At 55.6% G+C, this 17,972-nt stretch overlaps 1 protein-coding gene across 1 annotated transcript in view; it reads right to left on the bottom strand.

Moving 5' to 3' along the window:
- Nucleotides 1–4,826: 4,826 nt before the first annotated feature.
- CLPTM1 (CLPTM1 regulator of GABA type A receptor forward trafficking) overlaps nucleotides 4,827–17,972 on the bottom strand; it is a 38,128-nt gene continuing 24,982 nt past the window's right edge. Inside the window, exons 6-14 of the mRNA XM_004388791.2 lie at nucleotides 12,227–12,312; nucleotides 11,273–11,393; nucleotides 10,411–10,655; nucleotides 9,573–9,666; nucleotides 7,249–7,439; nucleotides 6,880–6,975; nucleotides 6,483–6,618; nucleotides 5,747–5,914; nucleotides 4,827–5,569 (exon numbers count right to left, since the gene is read on the bottom strand). Of these exons, the coding sequence (XP_004388848.1) occupies nucleotides 5,274–5,569; nucleotides 5,747–5,914; nucleotides 6,483–6,618; nucleotides 6,880–6,975; nucleotides 7,249–7,439; nucleotides 9,573–9,666; nucleotides 10,411–10,655; nucleotides 11,273–11,393; nucleotides 12,227–12,312 (1,433 nt within the window). The 3' untranslated portion in view covers nucleotides 4,827–5,273. The remainder of the gene's footprint in view (nucleotides 5,570–5,746; nucleotides 5,915–6,482; nucleotides 6,619–6,879; nucleotides 6,976–7,248; nucleotides 7,440–9,572; nucleotides 9,667–10,410; nucleotides 10,656–11,272; nucleotides 11,394–12,226; nucleotides 12,313–17,972) is intronic.

The following is a 17,972-nucleotide window of genomic DNA, read 5'->3' as shown; positions in this document are numbered from 1 at the left end:
CCCCGGCGCCGCCGGCCGGCGTGCCCATTGGCCAGTGCTGCACCGTGACGTCACACCAGGGGGGGACGGGAAAACCCCCACGCGTCACGTGATCCCGGAGGCGGGGCCGGCCGGGAAGAGGAGGCCGGCCGCATTGGAGGGGCTGTCTGATGCCGCTGCCCATTACTCTGACCGAGACAACTGAGGCTTGCTTAGGGACAATCACGCCCTACCCATTGAGCAAGTCGAGAAACTGAGGCCCGTCTCCCAGCGGTACTTGAAACTACTGCTTCTCGGACTGGAAGGGACAGGATTCGGAGGTTTTGTCAGGACTCTACTGCTGCCAGTGATAATGATCTTCACAAAACCTCCATGGTCTCTCTACACCTCAGTTTCAACTGTAAATTGGGGGTGATGATGTTTAATGAACCTTTCAAGTAATTGATTAGAATGTCAGCTTCCGGATTTCTGTTTGTTCTGTTCTTTGCTGTTTCCCCAACACCTAGAATAGAGCCTGGAACACAATCAATACCCGATAAATGTTTATTGAGTGAATGGATGGATGTTTTATTTACTGCTTTGCTCCTCCCGACACTCGCTTCAAGTTTCCTGTAATAGCCCAGCGTCCTTTCAGCTCAAAGGTTCAGTAACTCAGTCTGGGGATGGTAACAGTGTAGCCCTGGGCACAGACCAGCGCTGTGAGCTGGGGCCCCCAAGGAAGGGCTTACTTGGGGGCCTCACGCCTCACACCTGCACCAGAGACACGTGATAGAACTAGGATTCTTGCAGAGAGGAAGAGGCTGAGGTTCAAAGAGGGGTAGCCATGTGGCCAGATCATGTTCCTCCCCTGTCCCCGAGAATGGCTGTGGGCCACTGTTAGGTTCCAACTTGGATGCCAGGCACCGTCAGACCCAGACCACAAAGCCAGGGTCTGGCGTCCTCCCTGTGTCTGCTTGTGCAAAATCTGGGTGTCCCACCTCTTTTCTCCATGGCCCACGCAGACCCAGTGTTTCATTCACCATATGCTTATTAAGTACTTGCTCTATGTCAGAGCTTGCACTGGGCGCTATGGTACAGCACTCACCAAGTTAAGCCTGGGACCTGCTCGTGGGAGGCAGAATAGTGTACGGCAGCGGTTCTCAGTGTGGTTCCCAGCCCTTCAGGGGATGCAGATGCAGGCTCCAGCTGGAGAAAGTCCGAGAGCCATTGCTATCAGAGCAGGGATCAGCCAACTTTTTCTGCAAAAGGCCAGATAGTAACTATTTTAGGCTGTAGGTTTTGCAGGCCAGAACTCTCAACTGTGCAACTTTCAACAACTTAACTCTGCCACAGTGCAAAAGTAGTCATAAACAATGAGTGTGGCTGTGCCAATAAAACATTATTTATGGATATTGAAACTTGAATTTCATAGAAATTTCCCATGTCATGAAATAATCTCCTTTAGATTTTTTTCAACCATTAAAAATGTAAAAACCATACAAACACCAGTGGCAGGCTGGATTTGGCCCGCAGGCTGTAGTCATGAATCAGACTATTTGAGGGTTCAGAATCAGACTGCCTGAGTTCAAATCCCAAGTCTCCCACTTATCAGCTGCGTGACCTCATGTAACTTCAACTTTCTGAGCCTGTTTCCTCATCTGTAAAATGTATCTAAAACTAATACCCACTTCCTAGGATGGTTGTAAAGATTCAGTAAAATATTAATAGCTGTCACTTGCATATACCTCTTACATGTGCCCAGCATTTTATGTTCTACGTATTTGTGTCAAATTACTTCATGTGACCTTGGACCAATCACTTCATTTCTCTGGGTCTCAGTATTCTCATCTGGTACCAAAAACCAAACCCACTGCTGTTGAGTAGATTCTGACGCATAGTGACTATACGTCAGAGTAGAACTGCCCTGTAGGGTTTCTAAGGCCATAATCCTTACAGGGCGCCCTGGTGGGGCAGTGGTTAAGTGTGTGCCTGCTAACCAAAAGGTCAGCAGTTTGAATCCACCAGCTGCTCCTTGGAAACCCTATGAAGCAGTTCTATCCTGTCCTATAGGGTCGATACGAGTCAGAATTGACTTGAAGGCAATCGGGTTGAGGTTTTTGTTTTTTTTTTCTTCAGTCTGTGGTAGCAGACTGCCACATCTTTCTCCCATGGGTTCAAACCGCCAGCCTTTCAGTTAGCAGCCAAGTGCTTAACCAGTGAGCCACCAGGGCTCCTCTCTCATCTGGTGGGGGGGATAAATAACAACGTGTCTCCCAGGATGTGTGTTGTTATTTATCAGTTGACAGAGTTATTACGAACCTAGAAAGTGCCAGGCACTGTCCCAATAACTGGGGACACAGCAAGGCACACAACAGACTGAAGCCTCTGCCATCACAGAGCTGAAATCCAAGTGGGGGAGACAGGTAGAAAATAGATAGGCAAATACCTGCCTGGGGGTGAGGATGGTATTATGGAAGAATAAAGCAGGACATGGGGATCGAGCGGTGGGCACGATGTGGGTTAGAAAAATCAGGGAAGGTGTGGGGTGACATTTGAGCAGAGATCTGAAGAAGGTGAGGGACCCAGGTGGCTAGCTGGGGGAGAGTGTTCAAGGCCCAAGAACAGCCAGTGCAAAGGCCCCGAGGTGGGAATGTGCTTGGCATGTTCAAGGCACAGGCAGGAGGCCCAGGGGGCTGGAGTGGGATGAGGGAGGGGAGGGACACAGCTGAGGGCAGTGATGGATGTGGAAGGTGATGGAGACATGGAATGGATGAAGCAAACCACACATACACCTGGACTGCAGCTTGGCTTGTGATGAGGAAGGATGAAGAGTGGTTCCTATCATCCCTGACCCAGGAGCCCACCTGGTTCCCCTCTGCCCTGAGTAATGCCCAGCCTCATGACTGTTGACTAACTAAAAGAACATATCCGAAATTCTCAGTTCTCAGGATTTCTTCTGGGCTGTGAGCCCCATCAGGGCAGGCCTGGGGCTGTCCTGGTCCCTGCTGTGTCCACAGAAGCCCCCAGCACAGGGCCGTGGCAGGGGAGGGGCTCAGGGAGTGTTTGTTGACCAACTGCACATCTCCACCAGAGACTTGGAATGTGGGCCCCATTGAGGCCACACTTCTGGATGTGTCCTACCCTCTGAATCAATGTCAGGGTTGTTCAAACATGCACTCCGCACGCAACCGAGCCGGGCAGTGCTGGGGACACATGGTGACCCAGACAGCTCTGGTTCTGCCCTTATGGGCTCAGTCCAGCCGGGGAGACAGACCTATTCCCAGCCAGTGATGCGGCAGAGTCGGCAGGGCTGGGATGAGGGAGCCCAGGGGGCACGTGACTCAGCCTGGGGGTCAGGGTGGGCTTCCAGGAGGAGGGGACATTGGGGCTGTGACCTGGAGGAAACCCAGGGGCAAGGCAGGTAAAGTGAGTTTTGTGCCTGGGGTATGTTCCAAGTAAAGGGAACAGCATGGTCTAGAACCTGGAAGTAAGAGATCAGGACGAAGCAAAGCAGGATGAGGTTTTCGGGTTAAGAAACTCCTGTCCTCAGGGTCTCATGCCAGTAGAAGCCTGGCTCTTCTCCAAGGGCACTGGGGAGCCATGGCAGGTTCTGAGCAGGGGAGGGGTAGAGCAGGTTTGTGCTTATGAGTCCCCTCCAGCTGCTGAATGGGGGGCAGGACTGGGGCAGGAAAGCATGGAGGAGGCCTGGGTAAAGACCCCAAAGGGCAAGGAGGTGCCTGAATGGGTGGCAGGGGATGTGAAGGGGAGTCCTGAGTAGTCTGGGGGAACAGCTGACAGGCCTTGCCAAAGGTAGGGAGTGGGGTTCACAAAAGAGCCAGTGATGATAAGGCCAGCGAGCCAAGGTAGCTTGAATGTACTTGTCCCCTCAAAGGTCTGCCTACTCTTGACCAGGGCTCTGCATGGAGGACAGGGGACACACTGTATCTGTGGCCTCCATCGCCTTCCCTCGGTTCCAGGGAGCCAGCAGAGGGACATGACGGGAGCCTGGCTCTCTTCCCCAGGGCTCTGGGAGCCACGGAGTGATGCGGAGCAGGGGAGGGAACGAGCAGACCCATGGCTGCTGTGAGGGGGGAGGCTGAGGAACCCATGTTTGTTCTGTTCCCTGGATCCTTGTGATCCCGCTGTGTGGCTCCGTGGGGTGTGGTGGCAGGGGAACCCTGGGGAGCCTGATGTGGCCTCAGCCTGGGCCTCGTCTCTCTGCAGTGTAGAAAAGACCATCCCTCCAGAAAAGTAAGTTAGGAATGTGGGGTCCCAACCTCTCGGAATACATGGAAGCCCAGAGGCCTGTCTCCTTACCCAGAAAGTGGGAGACCTGTCCCACTGCCCAGGATGTTGGTGAGGTCCAGATGGCACACATTGAGAACCTGACCAGTTCCGCAGGGACACTAATGATACCCCAACTCCTACAGAGCACTAGACCCAGCACTGCTGTGGACATCCTGCGAGGAGTCTCCCCCGCACCCTTCCCCACCCTGGGAGGTGCGCACCCGTGGGCAGAGGCCCGGAGAAGTGAGGCTACACGTCCAAGGTCCCATGTCTGCTGCATGAGGAGGCCTGACCAGAACCTATGGGGGGTTCAGGTGTCTGGTGCAGATTCTACTCCTGCCCTGGCTGCCCTGCAGGGCAAGCAGCCTTGGCATGAGAGCCTCCCCATCTGTGAAATGGGGAGGGTGACCAACTCCCCTTGGAGGCTGCCGGGAGGGTCAGGAGGGTGGAAAGGGGCCTGGCCCACAGGGCGTGGCTCTAGACAGAGGGTCCCCATCCTGCCATTGGCACGTCCTACCCGAGGCTGCACTGCTCTCTGAAGCGGTAGAGAAAGGAAGGAGGCACGAGGAGGAGGGGGAGGTTGCTGAGTGTAAGTTAAACACCCATATGAGTTTATTAAATCCAGACTGTGTTAAAGGGCAGCGGTCTGGGAGGAGGGGGCAGTCAGGGACGAGGGACAAGACGATGGAGAGCCGTGGGCATCTCCCACAGGGAGCCCGGCCCCCCGCCTGGCCCCCCTGACCTCGGCCGCCCCATGTCGGCTTCACCACGATTCCCGATGGTGCTGCGCTGGCGGGAGAGATGGCAAGAAACACAGAGGAACAGACAGATGGTGCCTCCACACACAATGTGCCCTGGCCGGCTGCAGCCCTACACACCAGACACTGGGTCCTGGCCCGAGGGAGGCCTCCCGCTGCTCTGGCCCCATCTGTCCAGGGAAGGGGCGACATGGGGGAGGCGACAGGGGCTGGGAAGGCAGGGTGTGGTGGTCACCAGGAACCAGAGCAGACGAGGAGGACCAGGAGTGACTAATCCTTTTTCTTGTCCTCTGCTGGCTTTGGAGGAGCCTCACGGGGCTCGTCTGCAGAGCTGGCCCCCTGGGTGGGCTTGTCAGGCCGGGGTGTGGCGGCCTCCTCTTCGGTGGCGGTGCTGGCCGTTGTGGTGATGGGGGTGGTGGCGGGTGTGAGGGCCCCTGCTGCTGCTGGGGCTTCGGCCACAGGGGCAGCTGCTGTGGGGTCCTCTCCACTCATGCCAAACTCATTCACCCGTGTGGGGTCGACGCGGTAGATCCACCGTTGGTAGAGGTAGATGAAGAAAACCACATCTGGGGGCGGGGGTAAGAGCAGGCCGCATGAGGAGAAGGCACCCCCATCCTAGCACACGGCCAGGCTGGGGTACAGGTGGGGAGTTGACTGGGGTCCCGCAAAGACTGAATCGAGTGCCCTCAGACCAAACCCCGCTCTGGTGGGGGCCCTTGCCTGGCCCACCCGCTGGGCCTCACCGTCCCGCAGGCAGCCGATCCGGTACATCACGGGCATCTTGATGACGAAGGCGAACAGGTCGTCGATAAAGGTGTTGAGGGCCTTGTAGGTGAGCATGCGCCAGGGCAGGTGGGCCACGGACTTGAGCTTGTAGTTGATGAAGAGCTGAGGTGTCATTGTGATGAAGCCTGTGGCAGCGGTGGTGGTGAGACATGTGAGCAGAGGGCGGCTCGCCCGGCCTGAAGCTGAGGGCTTGGCAGCCAGCTGACCTCACTGCCCATGTCTCCCACCCTTCTCCTTGCCCCCTTGGCTCCAGCCATACCGGCCTCCTCCCTTCTTCCACAACACCCCAGGCCTCTCCTACCTCAGGGCCTTTGCACATGCTCTGCCCTGTCGCCAGGTCTTTGCAAGGCTCCCTCCTTGGCGTCGTGACACCCCTCGTGTGTGTCCCTCACTGTGCCCTTCCCTGCATTGCCTTACTCTGTGACTCACTCGTCTGCTTGCTGTCTGGGTCCCCCTGAGGATGGGGACTGGAATATACTGTTCATCTCCAGGAAGCCCTTCCTGACACCCATGGTGGGCCAGATGTCCCCTTCAGCTCCCCAGCCCAGCCCACTCTGGTTTGTCATGGTGAGGGGACAGGTGTGTCTCCCTGACTGGACTGGGTGCCCCAGGGGGGGCTGATGAGATCACCGCTGGGTCCTAGCATGGCCAGCCAGGGGCCCGGGAGCGCGTGCGGGATGTTGGCCCGCTCACCGAAGGTCAGCAGGAAGCCGTAGAGCATGCCGAGCACCCAGGAGTACCAGCCCTTGTGTTCCAGGTACAGGAGGCTGTAGATGGCGTAGCAGCCCAGCAGGGGGAAGAGGATCCATGATAGGTACCGGAACGCCATCTGCGGGGTCATCGGGCTGGCTGTGACCTGGCTCCACAGCCCCGCCTCACCCACCCACACCTGGCCTGGCGGGCCCGCCCAGAGGGAATTTCCAGGTGGCCCTGGGAACTCTGGACTCGGCAAGGAGGACGTGTGGCAGATGTGGAATCAGGGTGTGACGTGGCTATTAGGCACGAGACCACCTCAGTCGCAGGCAGATGGCCTGGCACACACCCACTGCCAGGCCCTGGAGACCCCAGGCCTACTTAAGGGGACACTCACGTCATCATACACTTTGGTTGAGGACTCGACGTACGTGGACTTGTCCTTGAAGGTCAGGCGGGGAAAGATTCCCGCCAGCTTGTGCTCCCGGTCCAGCTGTGGATAGGGACGGAGGCCTGGTCAGCTGTCCTACCGGCCCAGCCCCCCATGCTGGCTCCAGCCCCCCACGCTGGCCCAAACCCTGCCCTTCCCCACTGTTCCCAGTTCCCCTGCCCCACATGTGACCCGAAAAATCCCCTGATACGAAAATCCCCCTTGGTCCAGGGAGCACAGCAGGCGTCGGGAAAGCCCCAGGGCTGGCTCCAGGGTCCCGGCCATGCCAGCACCTCACTCAATGTGGTCCCCAACACAGTGCAGCAGCTGGCTCACCCGGACATCCATGACCTTGGTGATCTTCCAGAGGTCGATGAGGACCCCGATGAAGACGCTGACCTGCACCACGAAGTTGGTCTCATTGTCCAGGATGTAGAGGAGGACCACGAGGGACTGGAACACACCGAAGAAGACCGAGCGCACGGACAGGCCCTCAAGGGACTGCCGGCTGTTCCAGAACTGGATGTCTGCGTGCGGGAGGCGGGAAGCGGAGGGCTGAGGAGCCTCTGGACCTTCCTGCGGCTCCCTCAGCCCCCCACCCACCATAAGGCAGCCACATCCTCCTCAGATCCTCCATGGAGCAGGGTGCACAACACTGCCCCCTCCCATGGGAAGTCTCTAGTTCATCCGGGACAGGCAGGGCCTCTGCAGTCCTCACGTGGGCAGGGCCTGACCCGTCACCTGACTGACCTCGGAGAGGGAGGGCACCTGGCCATGGACTGGTGCCCACTGTGCTGGTGCGAGGGTGACAGGGAGCCACCACCCTGAGGCTGCACAGCCTGAGCATGGCGGGACTAGGCGGAAGCTGGGTCTGCCTGACACCAGGCTGGGGCTGTCCACCGTGGTGCCATTCTGCCTCCCTGGGCGGGGAGGGATCCTGGACATGCACTTCAGGACCACCTCCTCCAGCCCCCACCCTGAAACCGTGAAGCTACTGGCCCAGAGACACATTTAGGGCAGAGACAAGATCTCTGGACTGTGGTCTTCAACCCGTAGCTCCTTCCAGGGCTACTCCTGGATCCCTAGGCAGCAACTTCCCTTGCTGAGCCTTGGTTTCCTCATCTGCCAAATGGGGATGACAGCAACTGCGGCTCCCGTTTTGTGACCGGGATGTGGGTTACGCCTCATGGCATCACATGCGGCCAACCCCCTGCCACCATGGCTGGCTCAGAGATCAGGATGGGCCCTGGCCTCACAGAGCAGGCCTAGGGTTGACCTGCCCCGTTTCCGGAGCACCAGCACACTCAGCAGGCTCCCTCCCACCTGGCTGCCGCCAGCAGGCCATCGTCGCCCTGAGGAGCTTTGAAGGGGGCACTCATAGAACCCCAGCCAATCCTAACTAGGGAGAATGGGTCCGAGCCATCCTGAGGGGATGGTGGAGGTGGACACCAGGCCCGCCTCAGACCGGGAGGCAGCACAGCACCGTGTGTTAACGCCAGGCCCAAGCTGGTAAGCGGGCACACCACCCTGTGCCTTCATTTCTCCTCTGGAGTAAAGGGTCCCAGCCAACTCCAGCTCACAGTGTCAGGGGGCATTAGTGGGGTGACGCATGCCCAGTGAGCACTCAATATGCCATTATCAGCCTCCCCAGGAGTCCCAGGTGGTGTAAACAGTTAAGTGCTTGGCTGGTAACCAAAAGGTTGGTGGTTCAAGTCCACCCAGAAGCACCTCAGAAGAAAAACCTGGTGCACCGCTTTCAAAAGGTCAGAGCCATGAAAACCCTGCAGAGCACTGTCCTGCTCTGAGACACATGGGGTCACCGTGAGTCGGAGCTGACTCGATGGCAGCTGGTTTGCTTTTTTTTTGGAACAGCCTCTATCAATGGTCGGGCACCAGTGACTGCTCACTTATGTTTTTCTAGACGGTAACTCTCAGCAATGGCGATACCGAAACGATGATGGTAATCGTAACACTCGTGACTCCTTCGGCTTCCCGAAGCTGCAGAGCAGCAGGCCTCCTCCTTCAGACTAGGGTTCACTGAGGAAGGCAGGTGTGGCCCACACGGCCAGAAGGCTGTAAGTAGGGCTCTGGAGCCAGCCTGAGTCCTGTGCACCTGCGGGCAGGCCCCCTAACTCTCCGGCCCTCCGCGCCCTCACCTGTGACCACGAGTGAGATGAGTGACTACCCGGTGAGGCACTCAGAGCAGGGCCCGGCCCGTGGCAAGTCCTCCACAAACACAGGCCACCAGCTTGGCTGGCCTTTGGGACCCAGGGGCCTTATAAGGACAGGGCCTTCTCCTCTCCACCCTGAGGGCCGCCCCAACAGGCAGCCTGCCGGGAAGGGTGGCAGGAGCTGCTCGGGGCTTCCCTGCTCCTGGCTTGGAGTTCCCCGGCCCTGCTTCCTGGAGGTGCTGTCTGCCCCTCCCTGAGCACCTCACCCAGTGGAAGGAAGTTTCTGGGCTGGGAGTTTTGGGGCCACTGCCCCTCCTCATACTCACTAGGCCTCCAGAGGGCAGGGCTGAGAGACCCCAGGCAGAGGGAGGACATGGGAAGGGAGGGGAGCAGGAAAGGGGCAGGCCCTATCCACCCCCACATGTGCCCCACCTCCGCCCCTTCCCCACCCACTACGGCCTCTCGCAGGCCCCAGGGCCCCGACCCTACCGTTCTTGAAGGCCAGGAACTCAAAGACACTGTGGACAATGGACACGATGATGGTGAGTGCTAGCAGGTAGGGGTTAGTCTCCAGGAGGGCCACCTGGGCGGGCAGCGGCAGAGAAGAGTCCCTGTGAGCACTGCCCTCCCTTGCCCCAGGCCCCTCTCCTGTCCCCTGGGCTCTTGGAAGGACCTGTGGATGCTCCCCCTAGACCTGACTCCTGGGGCTATCACAGAGAAGAAGACAGAGAGAGAGAAAGCACACTAGTCAGAACGCAGGTCAGAGACACACAGGTGGGGACAGAGAGCTATGGCAAGACACAGAGAAGGGGAGGGAGAGAGACGGAAAGGGAGAGACAGCAGTGGGGAAAGAGGCTGAGAGACTGGGGGCGAGACGGGGAGACAGAGATGAAGGGACAGTCAGGGTGGAGTGAGGAACAGAAACCCAGCACCAATGACAATCCCAAGCAGGCAAGGCTGTGTCTCGACATCAGACACAGGTGAAGAGAAAGATGGAGACACCAGACGCTATTTCAGGATGTACTGAGAGAGCAGGCAGAGGCACCACATACGAGCCTGCGGTCACAGGGACAGCCTGGGCAGAAGCAGGGAGCAGGGGGTGCTGCCCCGAGAGCCTGGTCCACCAAACAGATGGGGGACAAAAGCCTTGGAGATGAGACCCCAGGGCAGAGGGCCCAGTACCCACTTCCTGCCCACTCAGGGGGCCCTGGGGGTTGTGAAACCATGGGCCGGGGAGCACCTCTCGGTAGGCCCACTTCCCCTTCCCCCTTCAGTCCAGCAAGGTGCTGGGAAGCACCGGGCCCGGCACTGCCTGGGCAGAACACACCTTCACAGAATCCTGCTCCTCGTCCGACTGCTCGTACAGCTCATCACCCAGGAAGTTCCAGGGCGACTTGGTGCTCTGGGCAGCATAGAGCTGCCAGCGCCACAGCGAGAGCGGGCAGAAGGAGACACGGAGTGGCAGGCTGGCCAGGCTCTCGTTGATGGGGTAGTAGTCCTTCTGCAGGTTCCAGTAGTCGTTGAAGTAGATGATAGGGTAGTAGTCGCCACTCACGGCGTCGAACTTCACATCTGTCAGCAGAGGGATGGGGCCGCTCAGCCCAGGCTGGAAGCCTCGGTGCCCGCAATGGTGGGGACACTCCTGGTACCTCCAGGGACCACCGTGGCAAACTCAGACATCTACAGGGACCCGACAGGCACTTCTGACAGCTTGGGAGACGGGGAGCCTATGAGGGGCTGAAGAGCCCCTTGACCTCAGCAGAGGGGCCTGACGGGCAAAGGTCCGAGCAGGCCCCAGCCACAGGGGCAGCTGAGGCTCAGCCCCAGGCCATGCCTGCCTGGTGGGAAGGGGACCCGGGGTTCCCACATATCCAGCTTCTACAAAAGAAGCCAGAAACCTGGATTTTTAACTGCTGTTGCTGCAATTTCAAAAGGTGGCAAACGATACACGTTTTTGTAAAGTGGCTTATGGGCTGAATGAGACCTGTCTGCAGAGCGTTTTGGCCCGTGGGTGGTCTGTTCCGGGTCACAGAAGGGTGAGGAAGAGGAGAGAGGAGGGGTGTATCTAACAGCAGGGTGGGAGGGGGTGAAAGATCTCTCAGGGGTGCGGGGCAAGGGGAAGACAGGGAAATGGGCTGGTCAGGAGCCAAGAGGGGCCCCACAAGCTGTTGGGGGGCTGCCAGGCTTACACTGGTCCAGGGGAGGGGGCACGCTGCCCTTCACCCACGGCGTGTGGTCGTCCACGATGTTGATGGTGATGTTGGGGTGCCAGTGGGAGATGACCTCTACAGGCCCATAGTCCTCAGCCCTCTGCAGGGAGATGGGGGTGGGGGGCCTCAGAGCAGGCAAGACGCCATCCTTCTGAGGGCTCCCACAACAATCATGACAGCAAAGAGCAGCCACCACAGTGACCGCCTGCTGCCCCGAGCCAGCCCCACACCAAGTCCTTTCCAGACTCCCTCTTCCTGGATGCTTCCGGCCACCTGAGAGGATGTTCTCCTAAAACCAAGGCCCGCAGAGGTAGAGGCAGGGCCTGGATGGTGTGTCGGGATGCGAACTCCAGCCTCGTGGCAGCCACAAGTGAGGGAACGTCCTGGCTCAGGCTCGACCCCCACGCAGCCTCCTTACACAGGGACGGCACCCTCTGAGAGAGGAAGGCTCCTGGCGCCCACCAGAGGTTCCCACTCCTGGCTCCCTCAACCTGCTGCCCTTAGAGCCACGTTCATCGAGCATTCACTGTGTGGGCTGAGCCCAGCCAAATGCCTGGGTTGGAATCCGGCCCTGACCCTACCTGGCTGAGAGACTGTGGGCAGGTGACTTCCCCTCCCTGCACCTCGGTTTCTTCATCTGGAAATGGGAATGGTGGCGGGACCCACCTCACAGGGCTGGCGACAGGGTCAGGTGTGCAGGTAGGGTGCAGAGCACAGATGTCATTACTAATAATCTCACCCGGAATCTTCTCCACCCCAAGAGGCAGCTCGGATTCCTAACTCCACGTCCCAGAGAAGATAGCCGAGGCTCAGAGACCAAGCCCCCTCAGTGGCTCAGTGGGGGTGCCCGGACAAGAGCCCCGAGGGTCTAGGGGCTGGGCTGTGACCAGGCCAGGCAGCCCTTCCACATGCAACGGCCCTGCTAGCGTTTACCTTGATCATTTCCGGGTCAGCTTCTGTCTCTCCTGTCAACAGGTTCTTGGTTTTCTGGAACCTCCTGCGCTTGTATTTGTTGATCACTGTCAGGGAAGGCAGGAAAATGGGTGGACGTGAGGCCTGTTGGCACCTGCAGTAACCAGACACCAGGCCCTCCCACCAACAGCCGCTCACTGGTCTCCCGGCTTCCACTCCTCCACACCCAACTGACAATCACTTGCAGTGCAAAGTCTGAATTTCCTTCCTAAATCTGATACAGCCCCACTTTTCCCCATTTTAACAGTGACACCATGGGGGCAGTGGTGGTTCCGTGGTGGAATAACTGCCTTCCATGTGGGAGACCCAGGTTCTATTCCTGGCTACGGCTCTTCCAGCGCAGCCACCATCTGTCAGTGGAGGCTTGTGTGTTGCTATGATACTGAACAGGTTTCAGTGGAGCTTCCAGACTAAGACAGACTAGGAAAAAAGGCCTGGTGACCTACTTCTTAAAATCAGCCAGTGAAAACCTTATGGATCATAACGGTCTCATCTGCACCTGATCATGGGGACGGCACAGGACTGGGCAGTGTTTTGTTCCATTGTGCATGAGGTCACCATGAGTCTAGGGCCGTCTTGACAGCAGCTAACTACAGCGACACCAACAGCTGCCAAATCACCCAGCCAGAAACAGTGTCTTCGTTCTCCAGAATCTGCCACATCCCTTCCATCGGCCTGGCCTGTGGACACTCCCTAATCCGACCACTCCTCCTGCCCCCGGGCCCCACCACACCAGCCACAGTGCCGACTCATGGACGCCTGCAGTTGCCTCTTCACCGGCCTCCAGTCGGCCCCGCTTGCCCCAGGACCTCCTCTCCACACACCAGCCAGCGGTTCCTGGAATCCAGGTATCTGACCATGTCATCCCATTGTTCCAGAGCCCCAGCTGGCTCCGCTGCCCCAGCAGGATGCCTGCAATGCTCACCATGGCTTTGGCCCCACCGATCCTCACCACCTCCCACCCTCGCTCAGCTCATCCTGTCTCCTCAAATATGCAACCCTGGCCTTCAGACACGCTGCTCAGTCTCCCTGAAACATTCCCCTCACCATCTTCAGGGCTGCCTCCTTCTTGTCTTTCAAGTCCCTGGTTAAATGTCCCTTCTTCCATGGGGTTTGCCTGGCCACCCAACTGAAGGAACTACCCACTCTCCTCACAATAGGCGTCATGACCTAAAATGCACCTGGCCGACGGTTTGTTTGCTGTCCACCCCTCAAACAGACTGTGTGCCTGTGAGGAGCGCACTGGGCCTGCCTCAGACACTGACGTGGTCCCAGCGTAGGCGGGGCCCACAGCGGGTGCTCAGTGACGACCAGTAGAATAAGTGAATTTAAACGGTAGATGGCTGACAGTTCTGAAAAAGATCTGGAGCCACCAGTGTGAGAAGCACTTCGGGGCTGTGAATCCCCAGCCAAGAGTCAACCGCACTTCCTCTTGCAAAGGCCAGGCCTGGGTCAACCCCTTGGAACCACCAGCCCCCTGCCACCTGCCCTGAGCCTTCGAGGACTTGCCAGGAGGAAGGGGCTGTGCTTGTGCAAAGCTTACGCTGTCACCCCACCCCACCTCGGCTGGTACTTTTTAGAACTTCCTTCTTTGTTGCTGTTACTTGCTGTCAAGTCGATTCTGACTCATGGCGACTCTGTTAGTACAGAGTAGAACTGCTCCACAGGGTTTTCAAAAGGCTCTGACCTTTCGGAAGCAGATAGCCAGGCTAGACTGTCTTCTGCAGTGCCTCTGTGTGGGTTCAAACCACCAACTTCTTGGCTAGTAGTCAAGTGCTTAACCATTTGTGCCACCCAGGGACACCAGCACCTCCTTAGGCTGCAACAAAACATGTCCTGCTTTTCCTGTGACTTCTTCTTCCTGTCCCCAAGGGCCAGATGGAGAACTGGGCAAACAAATGGCCAGGAGCAGGGGTTCAGGGGCCACATCTCGGCTTGCCCTCCTACGGTGCTGAAGGATGCTGGGTAAGGTTTGTCGCTTACCTGGGTTTCGGCCCCTCCTCTGGAGAATGGGGATAAAAATCCTCACCTCTTCTTGGCAGAATCTCTGGGAAGTGGCTCTTGTCTACACAGAACCCCACCGGGGGGGCGTCCCTGTCTCACTTTTACAGAGACCACAGGGCCCAAACCCCGCCTACTTAGGACCAGGGCTTGGGCGCTTCAGGGCTCTGCGGACAAGCTCACTGTCAGAACCACTCCTGGGGTTCGGAAGGCTTCAGCCCGGGCCTGCTGCTCTCACATCAGCTTGCACATCACCCCATCCCTTCCACCATTATTAACTCATTGGCCCCCATGCTGGCGGGGAACAGGAAAATGCTGGGGTGGGCATCCTGGAGAGTAACTTCCACGGGGACTTCTCCACAGCTGTTCCCCACCTGGGGAGGCTGCCTGGGGAAGGAGGTGCAGCTGTGCTGGGCACGGCCCCAGAGCGGGGGGAGACTTGGGTTTAGGCTCAGGCAGAAAACCTTCTGCAACTTGGAAGCATCTAGACAGGATTAATATGGCTTCTGTGGGGAAGAAGGAGCCCCTTTCTCAGATGGAAAGCCCTAGAGCTGCACCATCCAGTGTGGCGGCCACAAACAGCTACTGAGCACCAGAAACGCAGCTGGTCCAAACTGACCGGCGCCAGGAGTGAAAACATACACCGGATCTCAAAGGCTCGGTGTTAAAAAAAAAAAAAAAAACAGTAAAAATATCCCACTAATAATTTTTCATATTGATCACATGTTGAAATGATAACACACTGAGTTCAACGAAATACAGGATTCAAATCAACTTCACAGCTTCTTTTTACTTTTTCTCACATGGCTACTACAAAATTCAAAATGTCTTCTGGGGCTGGTGTTCTCTCTCCAGGGGAAATGCTGCTCTGGAACACTGACTCCCAGGCCTTTGGTGGGGATGGTGCTGGGGGCAGAGGGGGCCCTTCTGGCCCCACATGCTCGTTCTTTGCCCTGGAGTCCATGGGTGGTCCTGAGCCTTTCAGAGTTCCCGCCTAAGGAGTCCCAGCTCTGAAGCTCTGTGGAGGGAGGGCTGGACAACCCTGGTACAGACTCCATTTGTGCAGACCACACCAACATCTGTCACATCTACCCAGAAGACAACCTCTCACACGGCGACATGATCGCACTCACCCTTGACAAAACCACAGACAGTGGTCATGGCCCATTCCCACCCCTCAAGCCCTAGGCAACCACTAATCTACTTTCCGTCTCTATGGAATTGCCTAAGTTGCACAAACAGTTCAGCTCATGGCTGCTAACCGAAAGGTTGGCAGTTCAAACTCACCCAGTGGCTCCGCAGGAGGAAGACCTGGCAATCCATCTGCTCCCGTAAAGATTATAGCCTAGAAAACCCTATGGGGCAGTTCTACTCTGTCACATGGGGTTGCTATGAGTTGAAGTTGACTCAACAGCACCTAATAACAACAACTACAGCATGGATTTGTCTATTCTGGATATTTCATATCAATGGGCTCATACGATAAAAAAAGCGTGCGCGCGCACGCACGCACACACACACACACACACACACAGCCAGCCAGTAATGACATGGATCAGGCGTACACAGGATGCTGAGGGCAGGCCATCCAGCCCATCCAACCCAAGCACCTGACAAACCCTACCTGCAGGGACACATCCAGGGGGACTGCCCTGCACATCACATGCCCTCATCTCACCTCTGCCCAGAACAATCTTCCCAGATTTCATCACCCAGAAGTCAACCAGGAAGAACATGCCCACAGAACACGTTCATGCAAACAGACTTGCTTAGGACGGTACTTAGCAGACGCTAGGCGAGTTTTCAAACTCAATTCTGGGGAACAACGAAGGGGCATCAGCTTTTTGTTCATCCAGTGTAGATAATACCAAAAAAAGCCATCATTCTTTAGGATATTTTTATACCAAACAGTAAGAAAGGAAGTAAAACGACTCCATTTCACAGATGACCTGATCTTATACATAGAAAACCCAAAAGATTCCACAAGAAAGCTGTCAGAACTACTAAAGAAATTCAGCTAAGTGGTAGGGTTCAAGGCCAACACACAACAATCAGTCAGGTCTCTATGTATCAGCAATGAGCAAGTAGAAAAGGAAACATTACCATTTACAATAGCATCTAAAGGAATAAAGTACCTACGAATACCTTTAACCAAAAAAGTAAAAGACATACACAGAAAATTACAAAACAGTACTAACAGAAATTAAAGATCTAAATAAATGGAAGGACATTCTGTGCTCATGGATTGGAAGGCTTAATATAGTTAAGATGTCAATATGACCCAAAGCAATCTATAAATTCAATACAATCTCCATCAAAATTTCAACAGCCTTAATTGCCTCCATGAACAACTGCCTACTTTGCCATGAAACCAGAAGAACTGGATGGTGCCCAGCCACCATTACTGAACATGTTGACCAAAGATTGTATAGAAGAATCCTGCTCAAAAGGAGAAAATGAAGAACAGAATTCCAAATTCTCATGGAATCCAGACTTTTTGGAGCCACAGATGCTGGATGAACCCCCAAAACTACCACCCTGAGGTAATGTTTAAACCTTAAACCAAAAATATCCCCTGAAGTATTTGTAAAACCAAACAACAGTTTGGCTTAACTAGTAAAGAACGCTGCCTTGAGCACTATGCTCTTTTAAGATCTGTCTATATGGGATCAAACTGACAACAGAAACTGGAAAGAAACTTAGGAGGCAGTGAGTTTATCTTAATGGGGGAGAAACAACTCAGAAAATGAGAGTGAGAATGGTTGCACAACTTGAAGAATATAATCAATGTCACTGAGCCGTGCATATCGCAACTGTTGAACTGGTGTATGTTCTTGTTGTGTATAGTCTCAACAACAACACAATCAATTATTGAAAGAATTCCAATAGTCTTCTTTGTAGAAATACAAAAGCCAATCCTCAAATTTATATGGAAGGACAAGGGGCCACAAACAGCTAAAGCAATCTTGAAGAAGAAAGTAAGGACGACTCATACTTCCTAATTTCAAAAGAAGTAGGGAAGGCCTAATTCACACATGCTTCTCTCTGTCCCTGTGCCACAGAGAAACAACCAGATGGATTTTAACCAATTCCGCAGAGTGTGACTGGAATAGTCTGAAATAAAAAGGCCAGGTGGAGTATACAAAATTTGTACTAGTGAGCAGGGGGCTGTCTGAAGGAGATGTTCTTCAGATCTGCTGAAACTCAGGTACTGGGAGAGACTCCTGAGTGCTGATGAGGAGACGCTGGTCTCAAGGAAAAGACACCGAAAGCCAAGCCAGCAAAAAGCAGACAATTCTCAAACCCTGGAAAACAGGAAGTTGAACATGAAAGGAAAAATTAACTGTATCATTGACTGTTAATCTAATAAAAATTACATTTCTGTTGTTTTGTTATTGTTAGGGGGATGACATTCAAAGTGCTCGGGGTGGGGGGGGACCTGTTAAACAAGAGTCCTATATCCAGCGAAATGATCTTCAAAAAGGTGAAATAGTGAGACAGTACACAATCCTGGGGAAACCAGCACAACTTGTACAAGGAAAGGTCATGGAAGCTCCATAGACACATCCAAACTCCCTGAGGGACTGAACTGCTGGGCGGAGGGCTGTGGGGACCACGGTCTCGGGGAACATCTAGCTCAATTGGCGTAACATAGTTTATAAAGGCAATGTTCTACATTCTACCTTGGTGAGTAGCGTCTGGGGTC

This window comes from Trichechus manatus, unplaced genomic scaffold, assembly GCF_000243295.1.
Source record: "Trichechus manatus latirostris isolate Lorelei unplaced genomic scaffold, TriManLat1.0 scaffold00216, whole genome shotgun sequence".
Taxonomy (NCBI): domain Eukaryota; kingdom Metazoa; phylum Chordata; class Mammalia; order Sirenia; family Trichechidae; genus Trichechus; species Trichechus manatus.
Note: the sequence above shows the minus strand (reverse complement) of the source record. Positions and strands in the feature narration are given on the sequence as shown.